This window comes from Conger conger, chromosome 18 (assembly GCF_963514075.1).
Source record: "Conger conger chromosome 18, fConCon1.1, whole genome shotgun sequence".
Taxonomy (NCBI): Eukaryota; Metazoa; Chordata; class Actinopteri; order Anguilliformes; family Congridae; genus Conger; species Conger conger.
The window spans coordinates 26,541,520-26,568,923 of record NC_083777.1 but is presented as its reverse complement, the minus strand read 5'-3'; the positions used below and the strand labels follow the sequence as shown (position 1 = coordinate 26,568,923).

At 48.7% G+C, this 27,404-nt stretch overlaps 1 protein-coding gene across 1 annotated transcript; it reads right to left on the bottom strand.

The window, feature by feature from the left end:
• Nucleotides 1-1,129: 1,129 nt before the first annotated feature.
• Nucleotides 1,130-26,111, bottom strand: LOC133118433 (suppressor of cytokine signaling 5-like). Its single transcript, XM_061228454.1, is given in 6 exon segments — nt 1,130-1,222; nt 1,224-1,795; nt 1,886-1,994; nt 1,996-2,067; nt 2,069-2,839; nt 25,739-26,111. Coding segments are annotated over 5 exon segments (1,599 nt in total). The 5' UTR covers nt 2,822-2,839; nt 25,739-26,111.
• Nucleotides 26,112-27,404: the final 1,293 nt, after the last annotated feature.

The window sequence follows — 27,404 nt, the reverse complement described above, 5'->3', positions numbered from 1 at the left end:
GTCCCTGTGTGGAAGGCTGCAGGTTGCCTTCTTCAGCACTTCAAAGGGCTTAAAGAAATGACACATACGAGCCCAGCCCTCCTGTGTAATCATCGGTAGGTATGTAACGGATGGGCTGCATGCTAAAAAACAGCAAGGCGAGCATTTTGACCAAGCCTGTGTCAGCTTTACTTCCTGCAAACGGCAGGAAGCAGGAAGTAGCAGAGCCCTGTAGCCAGCAGGGAGTATTACTGCGCCTGAGCCCCCCTCCTGCCCCCAGGCCCCGGCGTTCGGGGAACAGTTTGTGCCATGCCTCGGAGACACACTGCGCCCTTTCCCAGTCTGGCCCCGCAGAACCAGCGCTTGGCACGGGCTCCAAAACTGCCATAACCCAGGGAGGGTGGGGGAAAAAATCGATCATAAAAATGAACAGTTTATAAATGCCCCATTTGAAAAGTACAACACAATCCAAAAAAAAATAAAAATCATTTAAGATCACAAGTGGAGCCTCATAGTTGCTTTATGAAAGTGTGTCAAGAAGGAAAAAAAATGATGAATCACACAACCGAACTGTACAACATAGAAAGAAAAAAAAAAGAACAGAATTACAAATAAGTGTAAGTGTCTGTATCGTTATTTCTGGAGCCCAAGCAATGAAGAGGTGCATGCTGGGAAACAGGCAGGCAGAAGCAATGAGAGACGGAGCCCCAGGTTGCCGTGGGCGACCTGCGTTTAAAACCAGCTCGACACAGAAGAAACGTGTGCTTGCCAGAGAGAGCTTATACTGTATATATGCTTATACGTATTCCTTGCCTTGTGGTGTAAGTAATAACTAAAATGATAAGAGATTATAACGTACTTGTCTAAGTTTATACCCTCCCCACCAGATCCCAAATCCTCCCCCCCTCCCCACAAAAAAAAACTCCACCTGACACCCGCCCCCTCCCCTCATCCACCTGCCAGCCCCGACACCCCACCCGCCTCCCTCCCCGCCCCCTCCCCCCCCCCAAAAAAAATGCCCGTACAGAGCAGTCTGCAGGTGAAGAACAGGTGTGCACACTTCAGAGTTTTTCCGCTTTGCTTTCGCCGAGTCCTCCCGACCGCCAGCCCCCGCCCCCACCCCCCCCCCCGCCCCCCCCCCCCCGGGGGTCTATTTGATCTTGAGGGGCTCCCGCTCCAGCCAGCGCACGCGGACCTTCTGCTTGTAGTGATACTCCTTGAGGAAGTCGTGCAGCGCGGGGGGGCAGGGGCAGGGCGCCGATGCCGTCGTAGGTGGCGCGCCGGCAGATGGCGGCGCGGGCCAGGTGCTGCAGGCCGAAGGGGAAGCTCCGGTGGAGCGGGGCGGTGAGCAGCGGCTCGAAGAACATGCAGGAGCTGGGGTCCTTGTAGTGCTCCAGCAGCCCGGTGACGGTGGAGGCGTGGAACACGCAGGGGTCGTGCGCGTCGAAGCTGAAGTTGTGGTTCCACTGCTCGATGCGCGCGTGCAGGGAGCGGTTGTAGCGGCGGAAGCTGACGGAGAACAGGTAGTCCTCCTGCGCCGAGTCGCGCAGCAGGAAGGTGCCCTCCGGCCGGCCCTCCAGCAGGGCCTCCGCCTCGTAGCGGTCCATCACGCCCCAGTAGCAGGGCAGGCCGGTGATCTGCAGCAGGTCGGGCACCAGGCAGTGGATGTAGTCGATCTGCGTGTGCACCTTCCAGGGGCCCTGGCGGGCGGGGTGCGGGTCCCCGGACGTGTGCCTCTGCTTGGGCCGGCGCGACTGCAGGCAGAGGGTGGTGGAGTCCTCCTCCGAGTCGCAGTCCGCGGGGGGCGGGGCCGCGGGCGCCGACGCCGCCGTCGCCATGGCGACCGCCCCCCCGGCCGCCGCCACCGCGCCGGCCCCCCCGCCTCCCCCCCCGGCCCCGCCCTTCCCCTCCCCGGACCCCTCGGCCATGCCGGGGGCCATCTTTGGTCCCAGTTTGTACAGGGAGCTGACCTGCGCCGTGGCCTCGAAGGTGTGGATCTGTGCGTTGGGCGGGGGGGTCCACGCCCTCCTCGATGCTCAGCCTCCGCCTCTCCCGCAGCCGCTCCTCCTCATCCTCGGGGGAGGTCCTGACGGGGGTCGCAGGCGTCCAGCAGGGTGCCCGAGGACTGCGGGCTGACGGGGGCCGTGTGCTGCTTGATCAGGTGCCACTTGTGCGCCAGGTCGGAGCCCGGGGGGAACGGGCAGGTCTCCAGCATCAGCTCCGTCAGGTGGATCTTGCGCTTGGAGGCGAAGAGGGCCTTGGAGGGCCGCGGCCGGGGCCGGAGGGGCAGGCAGAGCCCCACCGTGTCGTGGATGCGCTGCCGGAGCGAGCGGGCTCCCAGGGCGCGGCCGGAGAACGGGTCCGAGTCGTGGGCGGAGCCCGCGCCGTAGCGCCGCTCCCGGCGGGCCCCGCCGCCGCCCGCCCGGCCCCGCCCCGGCCGCTTGTCCGTCTCCAGGGAGCTCTGCGTCTTGGTGGAGCACGAGTGCTTCTTCTTGCCGCCCCAGGGCGCGTGGCGGGAGTACGAGTCCCGCCGGGCCATGGGGACGCCCCGGGGGTCCTCGGCCTCCTTGTCGATGCTGATCTCCACGATCTGCGGGACGTCCGAGACGCAGTTGTGGCCCCGCCTGCCCGCGGGCTGCAGGGGGAGCGGGGAGAGGCTGCGGGCGGGGCTGAGGGCCCGGGGGCCCAGCGGGTCGGCCAGGCGGAGGCCTCGGGCCGGGTCCACCACGCAGCGCACGTCGGGGACCTCCAGCCCGCCCTCGCCGCGCCCGGGGCCCTCCGGGTGGAACAGCGTCTGACAGCGGCTCTTCAGGTTGCTCCACATCCTGCCCACTCTGTCCATCGAACAGGGGCCCGAGACCTGGGGGGAGGGAGAGGGAGGGGGATGGAGGAGAGGGAGGGGGAGAGAGAGGGAGAGAGGGGGAGAGGGAGGGGGAGAGAGGGAGGGGGAGGGGGAGAGAGGGAGGGGGAGGGGGAGAGAGAGGGGAGAGAGAGGGGAGAGAGAGGGGAGAGAGAGGGGAGAGAGAGGGGAGAGAGAGGGGAGAGAGGGAGGGGGAGGGAGGGGGAGGGAGGAGAGGGGGAGAGGGAGAGAGGGAGAGGGAGAGAGGGAGGGGGAGGGAGGAGAGGGGGAGAGAGAGGGGGAGAGGGAGGGGGAGGGAGAGAGGGAGAGGGAGGGGGAGGGAGGAGAGGGGAGAGAGAGAAATCACAAGTCAGCAAATTCATTGAGGACAAATTATTCTGGTTCACAAATCAGATGAAGCGTGCACCTACAGCCCAGATTTACCAAGTCACCGTGCAAGAACATTCACTGCGATGCGGTCACATACATAGACACATGAACAACCAGTTACCCAAATTCCTATCTACGCAATGGAATAAAACGCCCTCGTTTGCTATTTTGCAGGCGTGGAGTGTGGAGTTACGTAGCGAGGGACCTACATTCACAGATCAAGAAATACAGGTCATTATGAATGACATACATCCACAGCTTCATGTCGTATCACAGCATAGCATTGCAAAGCCAATGGAAAGAATGCAAATTTGGAAAAATTAATTATTTAGGTCTAATGAAACAGACAGTAGAGGATGTAAAGACAAGAAACAAAATGTTAGGCAGTGTACAAGAGAGAAAGCACACACAGGCGGTGGTGCATGAAGGAAAGAATATTAGAACAGGCGTAAAAAACCCCTGCAGAGTGAGCAAGGGTGGAAGGAACAGACGCGGACAGGCTGGTGATGAGAAAGAGAGCATCTGGAGGTAAAGCCACGTTCACAATTCGTTATATACCCTGAACACATACGCGGAACAACGGCCTGAATTCATCCATTCAGAAATGTGTTTTTATACCGATAATGAGCAGATAACTTCAATAGAAGTCTTGCATCCTTATCTCGCAAGATCACTTCAAATTATATCTGAAAATGAAAGTCTTCCTTTCTTTTGAAAAGCAGCCGCAGTTCTTTAGTAAGTCTGGCCCTAGGGAAGGCACACAGGCTCAGGGCCAGACTGATGGCAACGGGGGCACTATGATGTCACACGGGAAAAATGATGTCATCTTGAGGTCACAGCAAGGTCAAGGCTAGGCGATCAGCAGCTTACAGCTACCAGGGCCAGGGGAGAATACCTCTCACTGGGAACAGGAGACTCAATATCAGTGTCCCCGCAAGTCCGTGTGTGTGTGTGTGTGTGTGTGTGTGTGTGTGTGTGTGTGTGTGTGTCCACGAGCGTGTGTGTCCCTGTGTGGCCGTGTGTGTGTGTGTCCGACATTTTCCTCAGAGTCAAGAGTGCAAATACAGGTACCACTCCAGGAGGCATACATAAACCCTCCCATCCATCACACAGGTAAGGTGTGCGTGTGTAGAAGCTGAAGGTACATTGCACATATAACCGCATACTCGCAATAATACGTGTCACATGCAGGCTACCAAATAATCTTCACCTTCCAGACTAGCTCAAGGAGCCAAACATTGAAGATTTCAGAATGAACATCAGGGTCAATCAGAAATCATTATTTTAAAAAATGCACTCTCTCTCTCAAATATACAGCTGATCAACTTCAGGCACAATTGAGGGAAACATCAGGAAGACCCCGGGTACCGTGTGGCCTTGACTTCTGTAGAGCAAGCTTTGGTTATCAACAAAAAAAATGAAAAAATAAACCATTGCAGGTCTCAGGGAAAAAAAAAGAAGCAGAGAAAATGATATTCATGAATAGGGAATCGGTTATGACAACATGCATTTTTCATTTCTTCTATGATTTATGATCCAATATTCTGTGTTAATGAGACTGTGTGTGCGTCAGTGTGCGAGTGTGTGTGTGTATAAATTCCTTGTCGTTCCCTTTCTTTCTTTGCATGCATGTGGTGTGCATGTGTGAGTCAGTGTATATGTGTGTGTGTGTGTGTGTGTGTGTGTCTGTGTGCACATCTATGTACGAGACAATGTGTGCTTTTGCATGTGCGTGCGTGCAATGTGTACGTGTGAAAAATTTGTGTTTATTTCATGAATGTGTCTGAGTGTGCGTAAAGTGTGTCTATTTACATGTGTGACTGCAAGTCTGTTTGTAATGCGTGTGCATGTATATGCATCTGTGTGTCTGCTTGTGTAATGTGTGTGTGTGTGCGTGTGCGTGTGTGTGTGATGTGTGATGTGTGAGGTGTAATGTGTGTGTGTGTCTGCTTGTGTAATGTGTGTGTGTATGTGTCTGCTTGTGTAATGTGTGTGTGTGTGTGTGTGCGTGTGTCTGCATATGTAATGTGTGTGTAATGTGTGTATGTGTGTCTGCTTGTGTAATGTGTGTGTGTGTGTCTGCGTGCCTGCTTGTGTAATGTGTGTGTGTGTGTGTGTGTGTGTGTGTGTGTGTGTGTGTGTGTCTGTCTGTCTGCTTGTGTAATGTGTGTGCGTGTGTGTGTGTCTGCTTGTGTAATGTGTGTGTAATGTGTGCATGTGTGTGTGCCTGCTTGTGTAATGTGTGTGTGTGTGTGTGTGTGTGTGTAATATGTGTGTGTGTGTGTGTATAATGTGTGTGTAATGTGTGTGTGTGTGTGTGTGTGTAATGTGTGTGTGTGTGTGCTCGTTTCCTCCGTTGGCGGTCCAGTTCCAGGTTACTGGGGGAGAGGGGGAGAGAGGCTGACTGATTAGTCTCCAGGCAGACTCCCGGGGATGCAGGCCGGGGCTAAAACTGTACCCATGGACCGGCTCCCAGCTGAGCTGCTGGTATGCGCTGGAACACAGTGCCAGCAATGAGCCTGATCCAGCACTGCCCATACCCCGCACTGTACACACAGGCCAATCAGCACTGCCCATACCCCGCACTGTACACACAGGCCAATCAGCACTGCCCATACCCCGCACTGTACACACAGGCCAATCAGCACTGCCCATACCCCGCACTGTACACACAGGCCAATCAGCACTGCCCATACCCCGCACTGTACACACAGGCCAATCAGCACTGCCCATACCCCGCACTGTACACACAGGCCAATCAGCACTGCCCATACCCCGCACTGTACACACAGGCCAATCAGCACCGCCCATACCCCGCACTGTACACACAGGCCAATCAGCACTGCCCATACCCTGCACTGTACACACAGGCCAATCAGCACTGCCCATACCCCGCACTGTACACACAGGCCAATCAGCACCGCCCATACCCCGCACTGTACACACAGGCCAATCAGCACAGCCCATACCCCGCACTGTACACACAGGCCAATCAGCACTGCCCATACCCCGCACTGTACACACAGGCCAATCAGCACTGCCCATACCCCGCACTGTACACACAGGCCAATCAGCACTGCCCATACCCCGCACTGTACACACAGGCCAATCAGCACTGCCCATACCCCGCACTGTACACACAGGCCAATCAGCACTGCCCATACCCTGCACTGTACACACAGGCCAATCAGCACTGCCCATACCCCGCACTGTACACACAGGCCAATCAGCACTGCCCATACGCCTCACTGTACACACAGGCCAATCAGCACTGCCCATACCCTGCACTTTACACACAGGCCAATCAGCACTGCCCATACCCCGCACTGTACACACAGGCCAATCAGCACTGCCCATACCCTGCACTGTACACACAGGCCAATCAGCACTGCCCATACCCTGCACTGTACACACAGGCCAATCAGCACTGCCCATACCCTGCACTGTACACACAGGCCAATCAGCACTGCCCATACACCTCTCTTTACACACAGGCCAATCAGGCCACACACAGCGATTCCCTCTCATTCAGGCAATCCCTGTGTGTGTGTGTGTCTGTGTATGTGTGTGTGTGTGTGTGTGCGCGTGTGTGTGTGCCTATGTGAGCTGTGTGCATGTGTCTGCCCATGTGTGTGCATGTGTGTGCGCATGTGTGTGTGCGTGTGTGTGTGTGTATATATGTGTGTGTGCGTGTGCAAGTGTGTGTGTATGTGTGTATGTGTGTGTGTGTGTGTGTGTGTGTGTGTGTGTGTGTGTGTGTGTGTGTGTGTGTGTGTGTGTGCGCGGGAGTGTGTATGTATGTATGTGCCTATGTGAGCGTGCATGCATGTGTCTGCCCGTGTGTGTGTGTGTGTGTGTGTGTGTGTGTGTGTTGATGCCACTCAGACCTACAAGGTTTATCATTTATAAAAATAAAAATGTTAACTTTGCCCAACCATAAAGACATACTGCAGGAATTCCACTGACCAGGCAGTCAATTTTGCAGTCAATTTTGACAGCCCGGTTAAACTGCGAATTCAAAATGGCAAAAAAAATATATATGCGCAACTGGGGACCTGTAATTCAGATAGCAGGTATTCTGGAAGGAATCGCAGGGTCATCTAGTTCCCAGACCAAAAACAAATAGAGAAATGTTTGCAGTGGATCAAGCTCTGTTGGCAGACACACAGCCAGCTATACTGTCCAAAGACAGTACTCAAGGCTGCACGTTTACCATGGTAAAACAAACTAGTAATGTTCATGCCAACATCAGGCTATGAGGCATAGCCTTGTGTGCTAGCTATAGTCATGCGTCCGGTAACAACAGTACCGGCCAGGAAGCCAGGAAGCCTGTCAAGCCAAGCAGTAATCCTCTGTCATAGTTGGCTTGCTAGCTAGTTATGTGAAATGTGCCAAAATGTGCAACTTCAGGCCTTTGGTGACAAGGGTAACACTTCTGAAAACTTTTATTCACAGGGAAGTGTTTGTCTTCCATTTCTTGTGAAAAGTTTTTCTGGGAGCAAGCACAGTGCAGCAATGAACTTAAAGGAAAATACCATCATTTTAGGAAATATACCTTCTTTCCGACTTACCCAGACTTAGTTCAATTTTAATTTTTAATTTTTGTGCATTCACTGACTTGTGCAACACATCACGCTAACATGGAATCCAGTGAATGCACAAATGAGCAAAAATGTAAATGAAAATCGAACACCTTGTCTGGGTAAGTTGAAAAAAGGCATATTTCCCAAAATGTTGGTGTATTCCTTTAACCACCCTAAGGACGAGGGGGCCGCTCTGAAGGAGGCCTCACACACACTCACACACTCACACACTCACACACTCACACACTCACACACTCACACACTCACACACTCACACACTCACACACACACACATACACACATACACACATACACACATACACACAGACTCACACTCACTCACACTCACTCACACTCACTCACACTCACTCACACTCACTCACACTCACTCACACTCACTCACACTCACACACACTCACACACACTCACTCACTCACTCACTCACACTCACTCACACTCACACACACACACACACACACACACACACACACACACACACACACACACACACACACACACACGACGGGAGACCGTTTTTACTGGCTTAGCTCGGCTCCTCCGCAGCTTCCCAGATTACTCAGCGCTCAGTTATTCCCAAAAACCAGAGTCCCGCGTGGCCCCAGCGTTACGCTCTGAGGGGGGCAGGCCTGCGGGGGCCACGGAGAGGCCAGGGCGACGCTCCCACACCCCGCGATCCTCCCGCAGCGTTAGTCACCCGACCGTGCGCACGGTACAGGATGTGTGTGTTACAGGACGGGGGTGTTACTGGATGTGTGCATAACAGGATGTGTGTGTTACAGGATGTGGGAGAAATAGGGTGAGTGTGGTACAGGATGTGGGTGTCACAGAATGTGTCCATTACAACTTAACCATAGGCCTGGTCATAAAATATTCATTTCTGTGAGTGATTTGCCCCTCTGATGCCGGTTTCTTTTCATTCTGTTGGTGTTGTCAGGACCGCCCTTGTTGTCAGACTCCTGTCCTGTGCGCAGTATTGTGACTGTCTTGTTTATGCTCAAAGTCTCGTTTCTTTTCTGTTTTTTTCATTCGTTTTTTCTTTTTAAAGGAAAAAAAAAACCTTGCAGATTGCCAACTAGGTCACCAAATTATAAAGAGCAGTAAAAGGCACACAGCTTTATGGGAAAAGCGGATCACATAATGGTGCCATCTGGGACCAGTGGCATGGAAGTGCCATCCAAACCTCCCAGAGCTCCACGTGGAAAAAACCCCACCAAGCCCAGCCTCTCCAGCTCACTCCTCACCCAGACCATTTAGAGACACGGGGAAACGGTAGTTCCCCGCACGGCTGATAGGTACTCAGGCAACAGAAGACATATTTCCTTAAAATGCAGAACTGCTCACACGCACACGCACACGCACACGCACACGCACACGCACACGCACACGCACACGCACACGCACACACACACCGTACACGGTAAGACCACTCGTCACAGATGTCCAGCAGCACCAGTTACTCAAACAGCTTCGACTCGACTTCAGGAAATGCGGTCTGCCTTCACAGCGAAGCGGCACGGCGCTGCAGTTCCCCCAATTGTCACATAAAAATGCGAATGAAAAAAACATGCATTCCAGGCCGAGATGACTCAGAGCCGGAGGTGTTGCTCAGAACAGGAAGCGCCTGCTCCTAATTAGGCCGTGGGGCAGGAAATGGCAAAACTGCAACGATAGCAGGGCAGCACACGACTGCAGGGGAGGGGGATCTTGACAGGGGTGGGGTGGGGTGGGGTGGGAGTGAGTTTAGCACACGTTATAATCTGCAAACTCATGAAGCCATTTGGGTGCAGCCCCCGCTCAATGAATCACCATACGGCTTCTGGGGGTGGATGACCTTATTTTATTCATTCTTACTTTTATTATCTTTCTTTTCTTTTCAACCAAGATGCTTATGCACACAGTATACAGCACTGGAGTAAGCTCACCTTTTGTGGTTGGCCCCAAAGCAGGGTTTAGTTTGGGCACTGTTACAAATAGTCTACGATTAAAAAATGAAACAAGTACCAAGTCCTTCATTAAGTGGATCGGCCGATCCGAGGAGGCCACTAATTACGCTAGTCCTGCGCTATTCCGGGCCGCAGTGTCTGCAGGCATTCGCTTCAACCGTGTGCTACACCACCTGATCCCACCAATTAGCTTATTTTCTGAACCAAGCCGGTAAAATAATGAGTGAAATCAGGTGGTGTAGCGCACGGTAGGAGTGAATACCTGCAGACACTGCGGCCCTCAGGACGTGGAGCTGAGCAGCGCTGTGCTAGTCATTCATGCCGGTTTACGTTGCTATAGAAACGAAAGCTCTCACCTTGCCCCGTGCTGACTAATGGGTGACATCACTCTGCACATCCATATAGAGTTACTGTCTCCTGGGCCGCTGGCCTAGAACCCTGAGTACAGACGGCCACAGCGTTCCCATTCCAGCGATGTGTGTGTGTGTGTGTGTGTGTGTGTGTGTGTGTGTGTGTCTGTGTCTATGTGTGTGTGTGCGCGTGTGTGTGTGTGCGTGCGGGTGTGGGTGTGCACGCAAGTGAGAGAGGCTTTGGTGAATAGAGATCCAGCTCAAAAATAGAGAATTCATAGGCACGCACACGTGCGCACGCTCTCTCTCTCTTTCTCCCCCTCTCACACACACACACACACACACACATACAGACACACACACTCCTTATCTCACGCTCTCTCTCTCTCTCTGCATGTGCACGTTAGCCTGTCTCCGCGTCTCATGTGAAACCCCAACTTAATCCCGGGCGAATCCTGCCTGGCACGAGGCCTGGTTCGTGAAATCAGTATAAAGGTTAGAGCCCCATCAGCCTCTCAGACCGAGCTGCCTCATCAATGATCCATTTTCACTGAGTCCAACTGCCGCTCGCTCCAAAAGGAAGAAACGCCCCTCTGTCCCAACCACATTCTCTAAACGAGTCCAAACCCTGACCCAGCACAACTCCCACATTAGCTTTCATTCCTACACCCGGGCAGGCGATAGGATTTTCTTCCGATAGATCCACTTATAGGGCGTTGAGCCAAACACGCACGGATCGCAGAGGTCCAGTGAAACCCTGCCAATTACTGTCCCCGGACACCTCAACAAGACCTCCATCACTCTGGGCAGGTAAGACATAAGATCTACAGAGGGGAGAAAGAAAAAAACAAAAGAAAAAACAATATCCCTCAAACACACGCGGGCACGTCCACACGCACAGCTGAACCCTATTGTTCCAGCGAAACTCAAGTCTATAACTGTTCCTCCATTCTCCCCAAGGCGGCACGACTTCCTCTCCAAACAGGAAGTGGGCTTCCGCAATCTCCCACCCCCTGCGGTGGAGCGCTGAAAGAGAAAGTACCACCTGCAGCCCCCCCCCCCACTCTGAGGCCTAACAGCCCCCCCCAGTAACCGTTAAAGCTCGTTAGGAGGAGTTTCCAACACGATTCACATCGCTGCTCTCAAGACACACAGTCTATCTGATAGACGCTCTCAAATGACACTAACCCAGTTTTATGTGTTCTTATCTGCAAGTCAAACACTAGTTTAAGGCTGTTAGAGAGACCTTGGGTGTGTGAGAAGCCAAGTGTATTATTGTTATTGCAGAAACAAATGCCCAGCAGAGTCTGCTTTTGACTCTGAGGAAGACGTCGTCTGAGATCGAAAAGTCAGTCTCACATTAAACGGAGTGCATTTCTCTGAGCTTATGCACTCAACCATGTATCTTCCACCATATTATTAATTATTTTAAATTAACTTTTAAACGATCGCAAAGCATTTCCGTAAAAAAAAAAAAAACAACAATACGAACAAACCAGGACAATTCTTCCGGAGGAATCTTAAAGCGCACGCTGGTCGCTAGGCTAACGCTAGCTCATAACTCAACGCTCGCATAGGTCCCCGTGGCATTCTTAATGAACGGCCCCAAATTCCCCCCCGCCCCCCGATTCCATCTTCATCTCCATTAAACACGGACACGCAAAAGCAACTCAAACTCATTAAACCCCACGCAACCGCGTCACGGACTCCGGCCGACGGTCCGAAAGAGGCAACGGATCAATGGAGCGACGCGGCTAGCCGCCTGAGAGCTTAAACCGGCAGTTTATTTATAGTGAAATAATTGTTCACATAAGCAACTCGGATCGATATTGCAGTGCGTGAGCGTGCATCCTCCTGTAGTCTGCGAAGAGCACAGTGACGTCACCAGCGCTCAACTGCCAGGACCGCTGCGTTACGCTGTACGCTGTTCTTTTCCGCCAAACAAAACCCAAGTAGAAAAGTGTTAGGACTGCATAGTTCATTTCCTTTTTCTTCATTCCACTCACCCAGCCTCCCCCCCTCTCCCATGTGGCAGACATATCTAGAGCACATCGGGCAGGTTTCATCACAGCAGGGCCCTCCACACGCCACCATCGTCATCATCTTCCTCCTTGTGCCATCCATTTTAAAAAAGCTCAAGCTCAACAACCAAAAAATAAAAAATTTTATAAAATAAAAAAAACTTGAGAGGGAGGGGTATCCGTTCCATAGTTTCTCCCCCTGCGAGCCCCAGGGTGCTTCTCCCCCATGTCCAGGACCAGTACTACAGCCGATTACAAGATAAGGGAGCCACACAAAGGGAAAGGGCAGCGATGGCAGGGCCCCCGACCAGCTGGAGAAATGAGAACGGCACGTACAGCGGCGGAGCGCGGCGCACCGGAGGAAACACAATGGCGGGCGGCCGCGCGAGCGCGGAGGACAGAGCTCGGCACGGAACCCATTTCAATAAAAGGAAGGAAAGCCGGCTCAAAGGAAGAAGAATACCACTCTGCCCGGCGGCCATTTTGGAAGTAGCAGACCGGCGCAGAGTCTCGCTCTCCCTGACCCCTCGGCCCGCTGCCGAGTTCCCACCTCACCGGTGCCAGGCCAAGCGCCCCCAGATAACGTCCGTTCGCGTTTCGTCACTTCTCACCGCCGACCAGCGTCCGTGCTGCCAGTTACCGGACCCGTTTCACAACGACGGCCCAAACGACCCACCAAAAACAACAAAGGGAAATGATTACGTTCAGAGAAGGGCGGCCCGTTTTTCCTCAACTGCCGCACAATTCCAGTCAGCGACCAGAAGTGCCATTGTTAGGACCTTATATTATTATAGCAAATAATCACAGCGTCAAAATTCAAATGGATTATTTATTTATTTTCGGCAACAGAGTGAAATTGACTGGGTGAACTGTTACAGTCCTACATTTAATGCTTTTTGGAAATGAACCGAAACCCCGCCTTCAAAACAAGTAACCTATCAGGGCTGGCATTCCAACAAATCCACTGAATTTCAGCCAATGAGAGTTGAGCTTGAGAGCCACAAACCACACTCTCTGTGCCGCAGTGCAATCCTCACGCTGCTCACACGCCTTCTCCTGCGAACAACAAAAAGAACTACAACTTAATCATAAGTTTCCAGAGGACTGTCGGTCTACGATGACTTACAGTCTTCGGGAAACGCACGGTGGTAAAACGCGAAGAGCCGAAACGCAGCTCAGTCCGGGAGGGGGCGGAGGACCATAACGAGCCAGTGTGGCATCTGCACCGTGTCATAACTACTTTCAAGTAATAATAGTTGCAAGAATATAAATAATGCGGTCGGTCATTTTGCTTTCCGTGCGTCGTACTGCACCGCACGCCAAGCTAAACACCGTAGGAAGAAAAAAAAAAAGATGCTAACGATAAACACAGCCGTCGTTTACTTCACTTATTGTTATAACCACTTAAACTTAAGTAGGTCACAGGAGCTAAAATTCTGTGGAGCAGAACAAACCGACAGGCAACAAAGAATAAATAAAACAAATAACACTAAGTAACAACAGACAACTTGAGTACACTGAAATAGGACTTCTAGCCCATCACTTGGGGACATACTTTCCATGAAGCTCAACTACACCCAAGATCAAAGCAAACATATTCCAGAGAAAGCCACATTTAAATACAAAAATACAAGCCATAGACTATGAGTCAGGGCATAAATGAGCCCTTACGGTGTAAGCCTGTGCCCCCATCAGCTGTATGGAGCGGGCGATTGGGTCAGTCTACTTAAAGACCTGCAGTTGATGTGTCAATGCAGAGAACCACAGGTCATACATTTCACAGCACAGAGGAGCAACCAGCCAACTCAGATTAGATTACATTTTACTGACACGATACTCTAACTCTGTGGTTTTCAAACTCCTGGGGGTTGCCAGAACAGGCTGCTTTCTGTCACGGACAATATCTTGATCAAGTCCAGTCGCAGAAGGAGCGTTTGAATTCTATCAGAATTTCATAGTTTTACGTAACGGACACAACGCAGGTTCGGCTCATTGCAGATTGCCTAGTCGATCAACTAGTTTTTCCATTTTTTGTGGGTTTTCGTTTCAGTGACCAGGGGGGGCCACACTTCAAGCGACTGGGACTCCAATTCCACTCTAATTTCACCCGGTGGTCGACAAACGAATCGATTCAAAAGCAGAAACATCTTTTAAAAGGAATCGTCTGTCACGCAGTAGGCCAGAGAAGTAAAGCAACAGTGGATGGGCTGATTGAAGGACATGAATATGGAACATTTGTTCTTCATGGCCTAGATAAGTGTGAAACAACACGACCTCCAGAGGGAAAGTCATCCTTCAGTAGACATTAAGCGTCTAATTAAGGACAATTAACAGCCCGTTACCACTCAGAGTTTGCGATTACGGTCGGAACGAAAAACAGCGCACGCAAGGGGGTACCCAGAATCAAGTCAACCTCCAAGGGGATAGACCACAGCAACAACAGAGAGACCAATAAGTCTAAAAGATAAGTCTAATAAATACCTAATAAAGTGCTCAGTGAGTGTATAATGAACCGCCCTAGGCATTCAGAAGAGAGGTCAAACGCAGTTCAGAGCCGGCTCTCCCACCGCAAGCCCATGTGCAGTTTAACCTGTGAGTCCGGGAACATTTTACGAGACGGTCCGTTCCAATTCCCCATCATGAGGGCAGCGAAGCAAAAATTATCGTGTGGCGGGGCAGGAGGGCCGCTACACGTGAGGTTTCGGGACAGACTACACGCGGGGGGGGGGGGGGGGGGGGGGGGCGGTGGGACATGGGAGGAACAGTACTCAAGACGTGGGGGCAGGCAAAGGTGAAGCCCGATTTCTCAGAGCGTCCCTTCAGACACTCGTCAAAGCCACAGCCACAGCCACAACTCAAGAGTCGGAGGAAAAGGGGTCCCTCTTAAAACACAGAGTCAGGTCACTACCTTCTGGACCACAGTCATGATTCTCAGAGCCCGGGAAAAACTTTTACATTCGCTGCCCCCACCGCACCCCCCAAAAAAATACATTGTCACAACATTTTCGCTGCCCCCTGCCCCCTAATAAAGTGTTCGCTGAGCGTATATAAAGTACAACAGAAGAGCTTAACGTGGTGAGGATTTACTAAAACTGAAAGATTTGTTCAGATCTACATTAGAAAAGATTTTCCTCCTGTTCATTTTCAGCAAGTGATATGAACAGAGAAGCAGAGATGAGCCATTAACTTTTTAAACATTTAGACATTTGTACAATATCGTTTTTAAAATCCCATAAATATTTAGTGGAACTGAAGTTGCAATTTTTGGTTCCTTAAAAAAAAAAATGTTTTTTTAAAGGCTTAACGCAGCATAAAAAGTCATTAATAACCGCAAGCATTCTTTTTTTTATGCTGGAATTGGAGAAACTCAGTTTGCATGATAATCAATTTGCTCTGCCACTTATTTTGGCTCCTTTTAAATAAATAAAAATGTTTTAAAAAAGGCTAAAACTGTCATGGGGGGGCAGTCCGTGATATTAAACAGGGGTGCATCCTGGCAGTGACTCATGCCCGTTCCCATCCTCGCTCTCGTTCAGGAGATAAAATTGGTGGTGCTAAGCAGCGACAGTGGAAAGAAATGTGACGGGCTCATCGCAGAACCCGAGTGTCGCCCGTATGGGCTGTAGGCAGCTAATGTTAGACTGCGGCTCGCACTCAAACTCACAATCACCCTCCATAGTGCATCCCTCTTCATCTAACTGGACTCGGTTTACATTGAGTCGGTCAATGAACGCCACCCCTTCCCTTCCACACCTGGCTGAAGCAGGGCCTAAGTTGGGCCTACCCGACCCCAACATCTCCTGCCTCCCCACAGGTGCTTTGGCAACTCAGACTAGTTGCCAAACTAGCCTTTGTGAAGCTAGCCAGCATCAACTTTCCTTCCTATAGTCCGCATCGTACAGCCGTGAACACAAAGAACAATGGCCAGGGTCATCGATCGACTGGATCCACTGTACTATCTCCAGGGAAATGGAGTTGGCTAGCATTAGCCAAGTAGACGGCAGCTACAGCAGATAAGGCTGCTCCACTGCCTTGCCGCAAATTCAAGCAACTAGCTAGCTACGCCGCAACAGTGTGAACTAAACCATCAGTAGGTTCAAAGGACTGCAAGAGGAGCAGAATTATTCAGGACTGGAGCACAGGAGGAAAGCGATGATATTAGATTCCTGCAGTTCTGAGATGGTCACATCAGTGCTTGGTTGACCGCCTGAACATTACATAATAATAATTAGTAATCTAGCTTTTTTCCCAAGCAACTTAAAGAGTTGATAAGAATAAGCTGGAGCAATTCTAGGGTTAAAGACATGGCTCAAGGGGCCAACAGTTGGATCTTAGTGTGTGGATCTTAACGTGGCTACAACGGGGCTTGAACCACCAACTTTCCTGGTCCCAGCCATGTACTTTAACCATTAGGCTACAGGCTGCGCCCACAATGATGGCAGCCGCAAGCTAGACTGACAGCAGAGCAATCCATGCGAGAGACTTAGCACTGCAGTGCCATACATTTATGTAATTTTCACCTGATGTTGAGCCGTGACTCATTCTATGACTTAAAGGGGTCCTTACGCTTGTGGCCTAGTTAGACGTCTATCAAGCCGGTCAGCTAGCCAACAGCCAGGGCTACACAGCTGTAAGAAATTTACTTGAGAGTTGTTGGGACTTGCCCTTGCATCATCAGGCGTGACTAACGCTGTGTAAATGGTACCCTGGGTAGCCCAACGGCACCGAACGCCAGCGTTTAGTTAACCACGGCCCTCTCCGCAGAACGAACGGCGGTAATTGCAGGTGGGAGTTTTTGACTCAAGGCCATATTTTAGCTCAATTACAAAGAGAAATCATTTCAACTGTCTCTTGAGATTTACTGTAGGGGCGTTGCCATTCCCCAACCGAAGCGAGGCCATACCTTGGTATATCTTGGTAAATCACTTTGTTCCATGAGGGTGGGGAGTGTTATTTCAGCCACGGTGTGGAATTCCTGTCTTTAGCAAAAGTTAAAATTTAACATACTTCCATGAGAAGGGGATTCTAGAAGCAGTGCTGAGATACAGCACTACAACCATAATCAATCAGTGAACATATTTAATCCACGTCACCAGAAAGGCATACTTTCTCTACTGAAGTTGCCATTTAAATATTAGAAATGCAATAAAATGGACTGAACCCACCCACTTCATTATTTTGTGATTTCTTTCCTCTTAAAAGAATGGCCTACTTCTCTTTATGAGAAAGGTTCAGGCCTACAGCACATTCTCATGTGTAACAGACACAATGGGCCACTGAAAAATGCTGGTCAAGCATATTAACACTGTCTAAATGATTAAATCATCAATTTCAATATTTAGTCATTTTTATGTTTGAAAAAGTTCCTACCAATGTTATCTACCAACATTAGTAACATAATATATTCAACATGTAACACATATTCAAACAGTAACCAGATTAAAATGGTTGTTAAATTAACATATTGCCTTCCTCCCTTACCAATCCGCAATCCTGAAATTCCATCTGCTATTCCACATTTGCAGAAGAGCAAAAGGCCCAAACTTTGGCAGGACATCAAGATGAGCCTTCACCTTTTTTCCGGCTCGCAAATTTCCCCCTGGCATACGGGAGAACATATGGACCGTCTCCTAAGATCAGCTCCTTCCCTGCGGAGGAGGAACCCGGGAAGGTTAAGGAACTCGGCTGAAACCAAAATCCCGAGGCTTTCGCTTTTCTGGTTCAACAGCTGTCCCCCTTTTTTTTTTTGAGTGAAATACTTTCAAAGCAAACAGAAGGGGCTTTTTTGCCTTTTTAAATTAACCTCAGTAGAAAGGAAAACTTTTCAGATGAAACACTAAATTCCACTAGGAAATGGTTCGGGAGGGAGGGGGGGGGGGGGGGGCGGCGGGGGACATGTGACAAGAAGAATAACAGACAATTTCGTGACGGTGACGTAAACGCGTCTCTTACTGCCCAAAGTACCCGCGGGTGAAGGCGGCGAGACTGCCAACTCCACAAAAAGCCAACTCTCCCTTCCCTGCCCTCAAACAGCTCTTACAAACCGAGCATTCCAGCGCGGCAGCTGTACTACGGCCTGAAAACCAACGGGTCAACGGGCCTGACGCTCAATGGAGCCTCAACCTAACGCGTGACAAAGAACACATAGTATTTACTGTGGGGCTACAACGCCCACCCCCAATGCAGGCTATGGGTATGAAGGCCCTCACGTTTTACTATGAACCAAAATAGCCAAAGAGTTCACCCAAAAGATCACCCAAAAGTATTCCAAGGGGTGCTAACTTGCCCTCACCGAAAAAGGTTAATTTAACGTCATCTGAACAGAAGGCGCCATTTTTACATTACATTATTGGCATTTGGCAGACGCTCTTATCCAGAGCGACGTACAGTTGATTAGACTAAGCAGGAGACGGTCCTCCCCTGGAGCAATGCAGGGTTAAGGGCCTTGCTCAAGGGCCCAACGGCTGTGCAGATCTTATTGGGGCTGCACCGGGATTAGAGCCACCGACCTTCCGTGTCCCAGTCATTTACCTTAACCACTACACTACAGGCCGCCCCTTTATCTCCCCTTCATTTAAAATGAAGACCACTGGCAGCATGTCCCCTTGAAAAGAATCATTTCTGATTCCCCTCAAAAGCCTTCTCGTCAGTGTGGTCTCGTGTGGCAGTGACGGAGGCCGGGCTGGCACTGCACTGTTCCCACACGGGGGCCACGTTCCCCACTCGAGAAAACCGTGACAGATAGGGCCTGAGGTTTTCTTTTGGGAGGAGGGGGGGGGGGGGGAGCAATCTGAGCCCTGCATTGTTGCACAGAAAATGGTGACAGGGCCAAATTAAATTGCGTATTACGTGCATTGCTTTAACAGACACCACGACAGTTTGATTATTGCTCCGAGGTTCTCCATTTAGAACAAGCCTCAGGACAATGGGGAAGTCCTACATATATAAAAAATAAATAAAAATAAAAATATTAAGCAGTAAGCAGGACTGACGTTAAAATCACAGGCGTATACTGGGGGGTTAGACGCAGTTGCACAGATGGGCTTCGGTTAATTAGAACACGACTGCACAAGCCAGACTCCCCGGACATGAATCCAGACAACCACAAACCTACACGTCAAACGGTTTGAAACAATCTGCAAAAAATCTACTTGGGAGCAGCGTTTCAGAGGTCTAGGATGTAGCGATCGAAGGGCTTCGAGACCACAGTTTGCATACATGGACTTCCTTGTGTGGCCAAAATAACCCAAATAAGAGAACTAACATTCACTGTGGAAGGAACCAAGAGTACAACCACTTAGAAAACAGCATATTTTGTGCACTTTGCCCATAAAATGGCAAAAAGTTAGCTGAAAAATATGGAAATATGGACCGATTTGGCACACGGCTGAAGAAAGTAATCATCAGTTCCCTGCTGAAGGACAACGCTGAATTCAGTGAGAGAGGAGTGTCCATTTTTTCAATCAGGCTGATCAATAGATCGCAGAGTAATGACTTCAGATGGTGCCAATGATTTTAGGTAGGCCCACAGGGACTGAAAAGAAAATCTCAGTGGCTTAAAAACTACTTTTCAGTTCAGTCAGGATTGTGCGACACGATCTCCTGTCCAGCAAACAGGCCCCACACAATCGGTGCCGATTAGCCTCTTCCATGGATCTGGACACTGAACAGGGATCCGTTTATGCGTTTTAAGAATAATTCTGGGAACACTAGAGAGAAGTGTCTGTCAGCTTAATTTTCGCAAAACAATATTGCATTTACTCCTATGTAGAGCATTAAAAATGAAACAAAACGCAGCAGTGACTCCCAATGGCAACGGAATGTGGGCAGTGTGGATCGCAAGCAGAAGACTACAGACCAGCATTTTCAAACCAAGAGGATGGTCAGAGCCCAGCCATTAAACCAATGTTAGACATGTCAAGAGGCACCCCATTAGCTTGCACTCGCTCAGGGACGGGCAACTCCGGTCCTGGCGTGTATTCAGGGTTTCGTGGTCACCGGTTGCCCTGGCTCAATCGGCTAAATTGCAATACGCACCACGACCAATTCACTCTTAATTAGACCGTAATAAATGTTTCTTGTCTTGTATCAGTTTATCAGCTGCTGTTCGTATCACGGAATGTGGCTAAAAATGACAGATCATATAAATGATTGGGCTAATTCAATAATTAAGAGCAGAAGTTGGTCTGAAATCCAGAAACGGATACGGCCCGCCTTGCCCGCCCCTGTATTAGTTACATACACCAGCATTTTGGAATAGCTTGTGTGCAATAACATCTCCTGAGCGAAACGCATTAGTTATTGACGATATTGTGCATAACACCACAAGCACTTCAAAGGCGAGTGTTAAGCATGCCATATAAAGTACATGGCAACGTGCACCGAGTCAGCTCATTTGAAATGCTCCAATTTCAACTTCAGCTGTGGTAAATTTAATTTAAAATAACAAAATTAAAACCAATTTAAAACCAATATCCATGTGCACACGCAGCACGAATGAATACTTAATTCACAAAACTTCTCAGAACAGAGAGTATGCCCTCGTTCACCCGAAGAAAAAAAAGTCTTGGTGCCTCAAAAGAATTTAATTTACATTAGAAAAGCTGCCAATTTTACCAAAAACAAGTGCTCCTGTTATTGAAATGTAGGCTAGTAGTAAAACAATTGAAAAGGGACATAACTGATTATCCAGTATTTATTTTTTTATTTTAAATGTCAAGGAGTGTAACTTACCTTTCATAAGACAAAGACGGTATTCACAAGTAAATATAATAATGAAGAAAAAAATGATTCGCAACAATATCATTCACCTTCACACCCCTCGATACGAGGTCTCGACCACAGACCGCAAAGAGCAAGTCAAGACTTGCAGTACACTTCGACAATTTGTCACATACAAACCACGATGCATTGCACACTCCTATTCACACAATGCCAAACCCATGCAAACATGGGCCACATCCAGACAATATCCAGTGGAAATTATGTAATGTAATGTAAATTCCCGGGTGATCCGTACGGTATAGGCACACTGCTAAACAATTACCTACCACTCCAAAAAAAGCATTTTTTTTTTTTTTTTTTTTTTTAATATGGCAAAACATTTAGCATGCAGAAGCCTTCATCTGGTCTACATGGACATGTCCCTCTGGGGTGAACTTTCTGATGGACAGTGCTGCACTAGAGAGCCTGCAGGCTGCTGACACTACCGTCCAGGCCAGGCTGTCTGGGACACGGCGTGCTTTAGAGGAACACAACGACCAATCTCAAGACAGTGTCACGTTGGGGGGGGGGGGGTAGCACTTTCAGTCCTAAACCCAAAAATTGCTTGTTTCACAACTAGCGCAAAGACCATGAGGGTGCAGTTTGTAGTTCTCTCAGAAGCTCAACTAAGGGTCAACCACTGCGTATTATGCTAGTTTTAATTTAATTAATACCATTACGACGTCCAAGGTAGGACTATAAAACTATCCTTTCATAGCATCCGGGTCTGGCTTACCAGCATCATTGTTTCACCATCTTTCCTCAACAAGGATCTCAGGCTAGAAATTGCCAATCTGAAGTCAAGACTGATCATGACCAACATAGGTGAAACTATAGGTGAACTGGGAAATTGAAAGGCGTCCATATCCGTTGTGGTTTCAGGAATACTGCAAATTGCCATAGGAATAGTGATAGAATGAGCACAAGTGCATGATTTCATGGGAAATTTTCTACAAGTACATTTTTGTAATAACACCTGAAGTTTATAAAAAAAAATAAAAAAAAGTTAATGTATTTAGGAACATAACCACAAAATTGAACTAAATTCTTCTGCTAGCTTGTGTTGAGCGTGTAGTGTAATGATTATCATTTCCAGTACAAGGGACTGCACACCACAAGGTTTGAAACATGATCGCTAAACTAGCGCTACACGAGCCAGAACCCAAATTGTGTGTGCAGAGGGGAGACCATTCCATACTGTAATGGTAAGTGGTCCTTCTCAACTTTTATCCAAACAATTGTCTCAGTAACCTGGTATCCTCTAGGTTTTTTTTTTTTTTTTTTTTTTTTTTAAATCACAGTTATCCCATGGACAGTCCGGTAGAAAACGCCAATGCAGAGATGGGGTAAGTCAGCATGCAGAAGCACCACTTTAATAAAATTGCAAGTTATAGCAGATTTTGAAGGTTCGGTATGCACTTTAACCCCTCCAAAGACGTTTAGCAAACCTGGACCAAGGCATACAGAAGCCAGAGGGTCAGGACAGGTACGCAAGAAGCTGCTGCACAAATGGACATTATATGCAATGAAACGGCGGCTGAGAAATGCTTTTTTTTTTCTCTCTCAGATAGAACCCAGGGTGCCGTGTTCAGCAGGCCGAAAGGGCGACGTGGCGCTGCACGTTCGGGTCAGTGCAGGGCAACCCAGAACCGTGTCCTCAATACGGACGGCTCCATTCTCATTAGGCATCAAAGGAACTCCGGGCACATTCCAAAAACGCTTCCCAAAATAATCAAGCAGATGTGTGACGCTCGTATAAAAAAGGTCCACACACACACACACACACACACACACACACACACACACACACACACACACACACACACACACACACACACACACACACACACAGGTGATATTTTCACACATCCACATGGCATCTCTTACACATACAGAGTTCCTCTGGGACTGAATATTACTATGGTTTTACATAGGCTGCAGAGCCTATGCACATTTCTCTCCCAATCACAGGATACATGATCAAGTGCATACAGTATAGTGTATACAGCAAACCTGGGTCAAAATACATAATTGCTTTGGATTCAATTACTTTTCTACACTTTACTGAGCTTGTCAGGTGTATTGCAACCTATGCAATACCTATGCAAAAAGTGCAAGCCCTACCCTTCTGGTCCTCTTGGTTGGCTCAACTGCACCACGCAAGATCAAAACGAGCACAGAAAAGTATTTGAATCTAAAACAATTACATATTTGACCCAGGCGAGGTGTGCAGGTAACAACTCATGGCCGTCATACCCTCCGTTCAGGAGGGGATGAACTAGCAGCTTGGAGCCCCAGGAAAGCATCTGGCCGACCCCTACATCGCACCGCACGTCCCACCAGCCGAGAGGAGCAGTGAGCGCATGCGTCAGGTCTACACAACAGTGGCCTGCAGGTGCCCAACCTTCAGCCTGAGGAGGAAGGGGATTCACCCTGCTGAGTGAGCGATGGCAGACAGTGCTGTGGTCAGTAATGTGCTACCCCAGCAGGCTCCAGACCACGGCGAGCGCCAGACAGTGGGGAAGGCGCATCACTTCCATCAAGAACACGAGACCTCGATAAGCTGCACAGCCATAGCTTACTAATTTGTTATTTAGCTGACACTTTTATCCGAAGCGACTTGGTTGATTAGACTACGCAGGGGACAATCCCCCGTGGAGCAATGCGGGGTTAAGGGCCTTGCTCAAGGGCCCAACAGCTTCTTATTGTAGCTACACCGGGGCTTGAACCACCAAACTTACGGGTGCCAGTCATGCACATTAGCCACTAGGCTACAGGCAGCCCCCACACAACTCTAATAACAAACACAACTCCTTGACATGACAGATTTAATACTGGATGGTCACTGAAGTTTGAAAGCAGGACTGAAGACTTGCATGAACCAACGGTTTTCACCAGCTCTACAAACGCAGTATGGCTTTGGGTCATTTGGTGATGTGGTAGCTTGTAGTAGATGAAACCCCCACGTTCCAGATCTGATGTTTGAGAACCTCAAATAACTACCAGGAGTTCGTTTCAGAAATCTCTCATGGTGCTTTCTAGACTGCTAAATGCCAGTAAGGTAAAGTAAGACAATGGAAGGACGGTAAAAAAAAAAATTGAAGGCCCGAGTCTGATACTGCAATTATCCAATTCCTACACAATGCAACACACCCCCTCCCAAGGGACGGCAATGATCTCAGACGTAGCTTGAGAACGAACAAGGCAGGAAGTTTTGTCTCTGCCCTGCCGGGAGTAAATTAGACATTTGCCGTGACCTCTCCCTCAGGGAGATGTGCGGTGTGGCACCAGGTTTTGATTCCCTCACAGACAGGCGGCATAACGTTACCCCATTAAAGCTGTCGGGACTCTTTGGCATGCAAAAACCCACACAATGACGCCGGTTCCCAGAATTATCACACAGGGTTTTTTCTTATTCTTGCTTCCACTTCAGAGGCAAGAGCACCAGAGTGGCGCCCGATCACTTCTGTCACTTACACCTGGTCCAAAAACTACGCAATAACGTAACAATACGACTACAGAATACATAATATATAGCAATATGAGCGCTCATCCAAAGTCATAACTGCACAGATTACGCACTGACACCCGGCGCAAAAATTGTTACCAGTTACCTACAATTGTCCAGCTAGCTAGCTACATGTCCAACTAAGTTAAGCTGCGACTTTTTACTATTATTTTGGTTAGGCCTTGCTAGTCGATTCGGTATAGCCCTCTCCCAGTTGACGTTACTCACATAGCATCTTAAATTTAGGCAGGCAATGCAGTCGGGCCTGGCTGCATAGCATTGCCAGTAGCACTGCCTAACAGAATACCCAGAAAATATGAACTGGTTCGCCATAATTACGCAGCTCCACTCTAGCTAGCTAGCTACCACATAACTTAAAGCAAGCTAGCCAATGCAAAATAGGCCATATGATCTGCTATTTATTAAACTACCGATCTAGCTAACATAGCTGAATTATAACAAATCAAAAGCATGCAGATGCAAAAGACCCTAAATTAGTCAACTTATAGCTGATAGCTAGCTCTAGCGTAACCAACAAGCGTTTTGCTCGTAAGCCAAATACTGTAAACGACCCAACTACCTTTAATGCTTGCAGGGGTTGCATTTCGCCAAGATTATGCTACTATAGCTAGCTAGGCTAGCTACTCAGCTGCCTAGCTAACTTGCCTTGGCTCAGATTGACAGTTCTATCAGCAACAAGATAACTAACCAATTTACACTAGCCCTAGCCAAGTTAGTTAGCTCTAGCTGGTTACCTGACAACTCCATTGATAGTTTAGCTAGCTATAACCAAAAGTATGAGCGTTCCCATAATATTCTGCAATTTATGTTTAACCCGAAACTTCAACGGAATTTCAAAAGAATCACTTCAAACAATGTACTAAGTTAGCCCACTTAGACAAGCCAATGATGCCAGCAACATCCGACAGAGGAAAAAGCGGCCTTTCCCAGGAGTGTAGGGGATAAAATTCCCGTTCTAGTTAGCTAGCAGCTAGCTAACTCAAGAATACTGCGCTTGTAAGAAATCAAGTCGCTAAGCCACATGTAAATTATATTAAACGATCTATATAACGTTACGTAATTTTTTTTTTTACCAACTAACGTTAGTCAATCAATCAGTTTATTGGTTTTACTACAGGGTCACAGAAAGCTGAAATTATGTGTGCATTTCTCCCGAGTTTGCAAGCGTGAGGCTAAGGTTAGCGAGCAGGCTAACACTCGGCTCCGAAATTACGTGGAGAGACCCATGTGAAATTACAAGTAAAACAACCGACAAAGGGCACTAATCAGCAATGGCGACCGACAATACATTTAGCTAGATAAAAATGGTCTTCAACTTACCTTTTCACTCTTTTGTCTTCCTTTTTAACCGCTCTCTTTTGTCTGCAAAAAATGGCTAAAAGAACTCGAGCACATATCCCCCTGGCGATTCGCGGTGGCGAATGAAACAAGGGAAACTATGGCGATTCTTCTCATTCCTGTGGCTGGGTTTTAACGCATATCATGTAGTCGTAATCAAGATGGAATTCTTTCCGTTACTTAAAGAAAATCGCGTCCCCCTTGCTCGACCACCGGTCCGCTTTCGCCCGTGGTCTTTCCTTCTTCCTGACAGCCAATATGACGGTCGCCAAGCGAAGCCGAGAGAAGAATTGGGGAGGCGGAGAGCTGGAACACAGGCGTGTATTGACTGGCAACAGAAGACTCCAATGGGAAAAGCAGGGCAATGCTGAGTTTCCGATGGGGGGTGCGGATGGGGAAACACTTGGGCCAGTAGGCCGGTGTGACAGACGGGAATAATGTCCAATAGAAATATTGAACGGTTAGTTGGCAACCACTTGGAAACGTGGAACAGTGAAAATGGTGCATGCGTGTGGAGTTAAAAGTGCAATGCAAGGGATGATTAAAAAAAAAAGTTTAGTGAATGCAGCAGAGGCCTAATGCGAAGACAACGTAGTACTGTGCTGAAAGGTAGCCGTGGGCGGCTCCTGGACATGCACTTGCACACAGAGGAAATGATGATGTAGCCGGGCGAATGCAGCTGCATTCAGCTCGCTGATGCCCCGAGTGAATGACCACGATTCTGGCCATTGTAGGCTATCGGATGGCCACATCGCTCTAGTTCTAAACGAAATGCACTAGATCTAATGGTGGAATCCTTATAGCATTGGGATTTGAGGTCCGTTATAAGAAATTGCTTTAAATATATACTGCATACATTTGCATACTGAGTTGTCTCTTTAAATAAATATGTACAAATAGCTGGTATACTGCATATTTGAGCTTTGAGATGGGCTCACTTTATATGACTGATCCGCTGATTATGGGATGTCAGCCAATGGGTACGACACAAGTGGTCATAATTCACTGCCAGAATGAGTTATATAGCGGTGACGTGATTACTCATCAGCAATATGACTTTATGTGAACATTTGTCAATTCGGCCATAATAAAAGGTTTTCCTGTGACTGTGGGAACGTTTACTCGATGACGTGCCGTGGTGGTTATGAAAATAATGGTCTATCATAAACAGCTGAAATAGCAAAACAATTCATAATCAGGAAAACCATTTGTGGGAAAAGAAAAATGAACAGTGTGGTGGAGGAAAAAAAGGATAACAATAGCGTACCTGGATTCTATTTGGATATGAATCTGGAATGCAGTGTTCAATCATTATACAGGTTGATCGTCATGAAACAATTGGTTTGTGAAAAAACGGCATAAAACGGTTCGATCCTCGGTGTAGCCACAATGAGATCCGCACAGCCATTGGGCCCTTAACCCTGCATTGCTCCAGGGGAGGATTGTCTCCTGCTTAGTCTAACGAACTGTAAGTCGCTTTGGATAAAAGCGAGACTGAGAGGGAGGATGGGCAACTGCTACATGCTCTTGCATTTTTTCTGGTTTCAGAATGGTGAGCTCTTCCACATGTTCCAAAATCCCTCAATCCACCAGTGACTTTGCCTGTAGAGTTCCCAGAAAAGTCCTCAAAAATAACAATCGCAAAAAG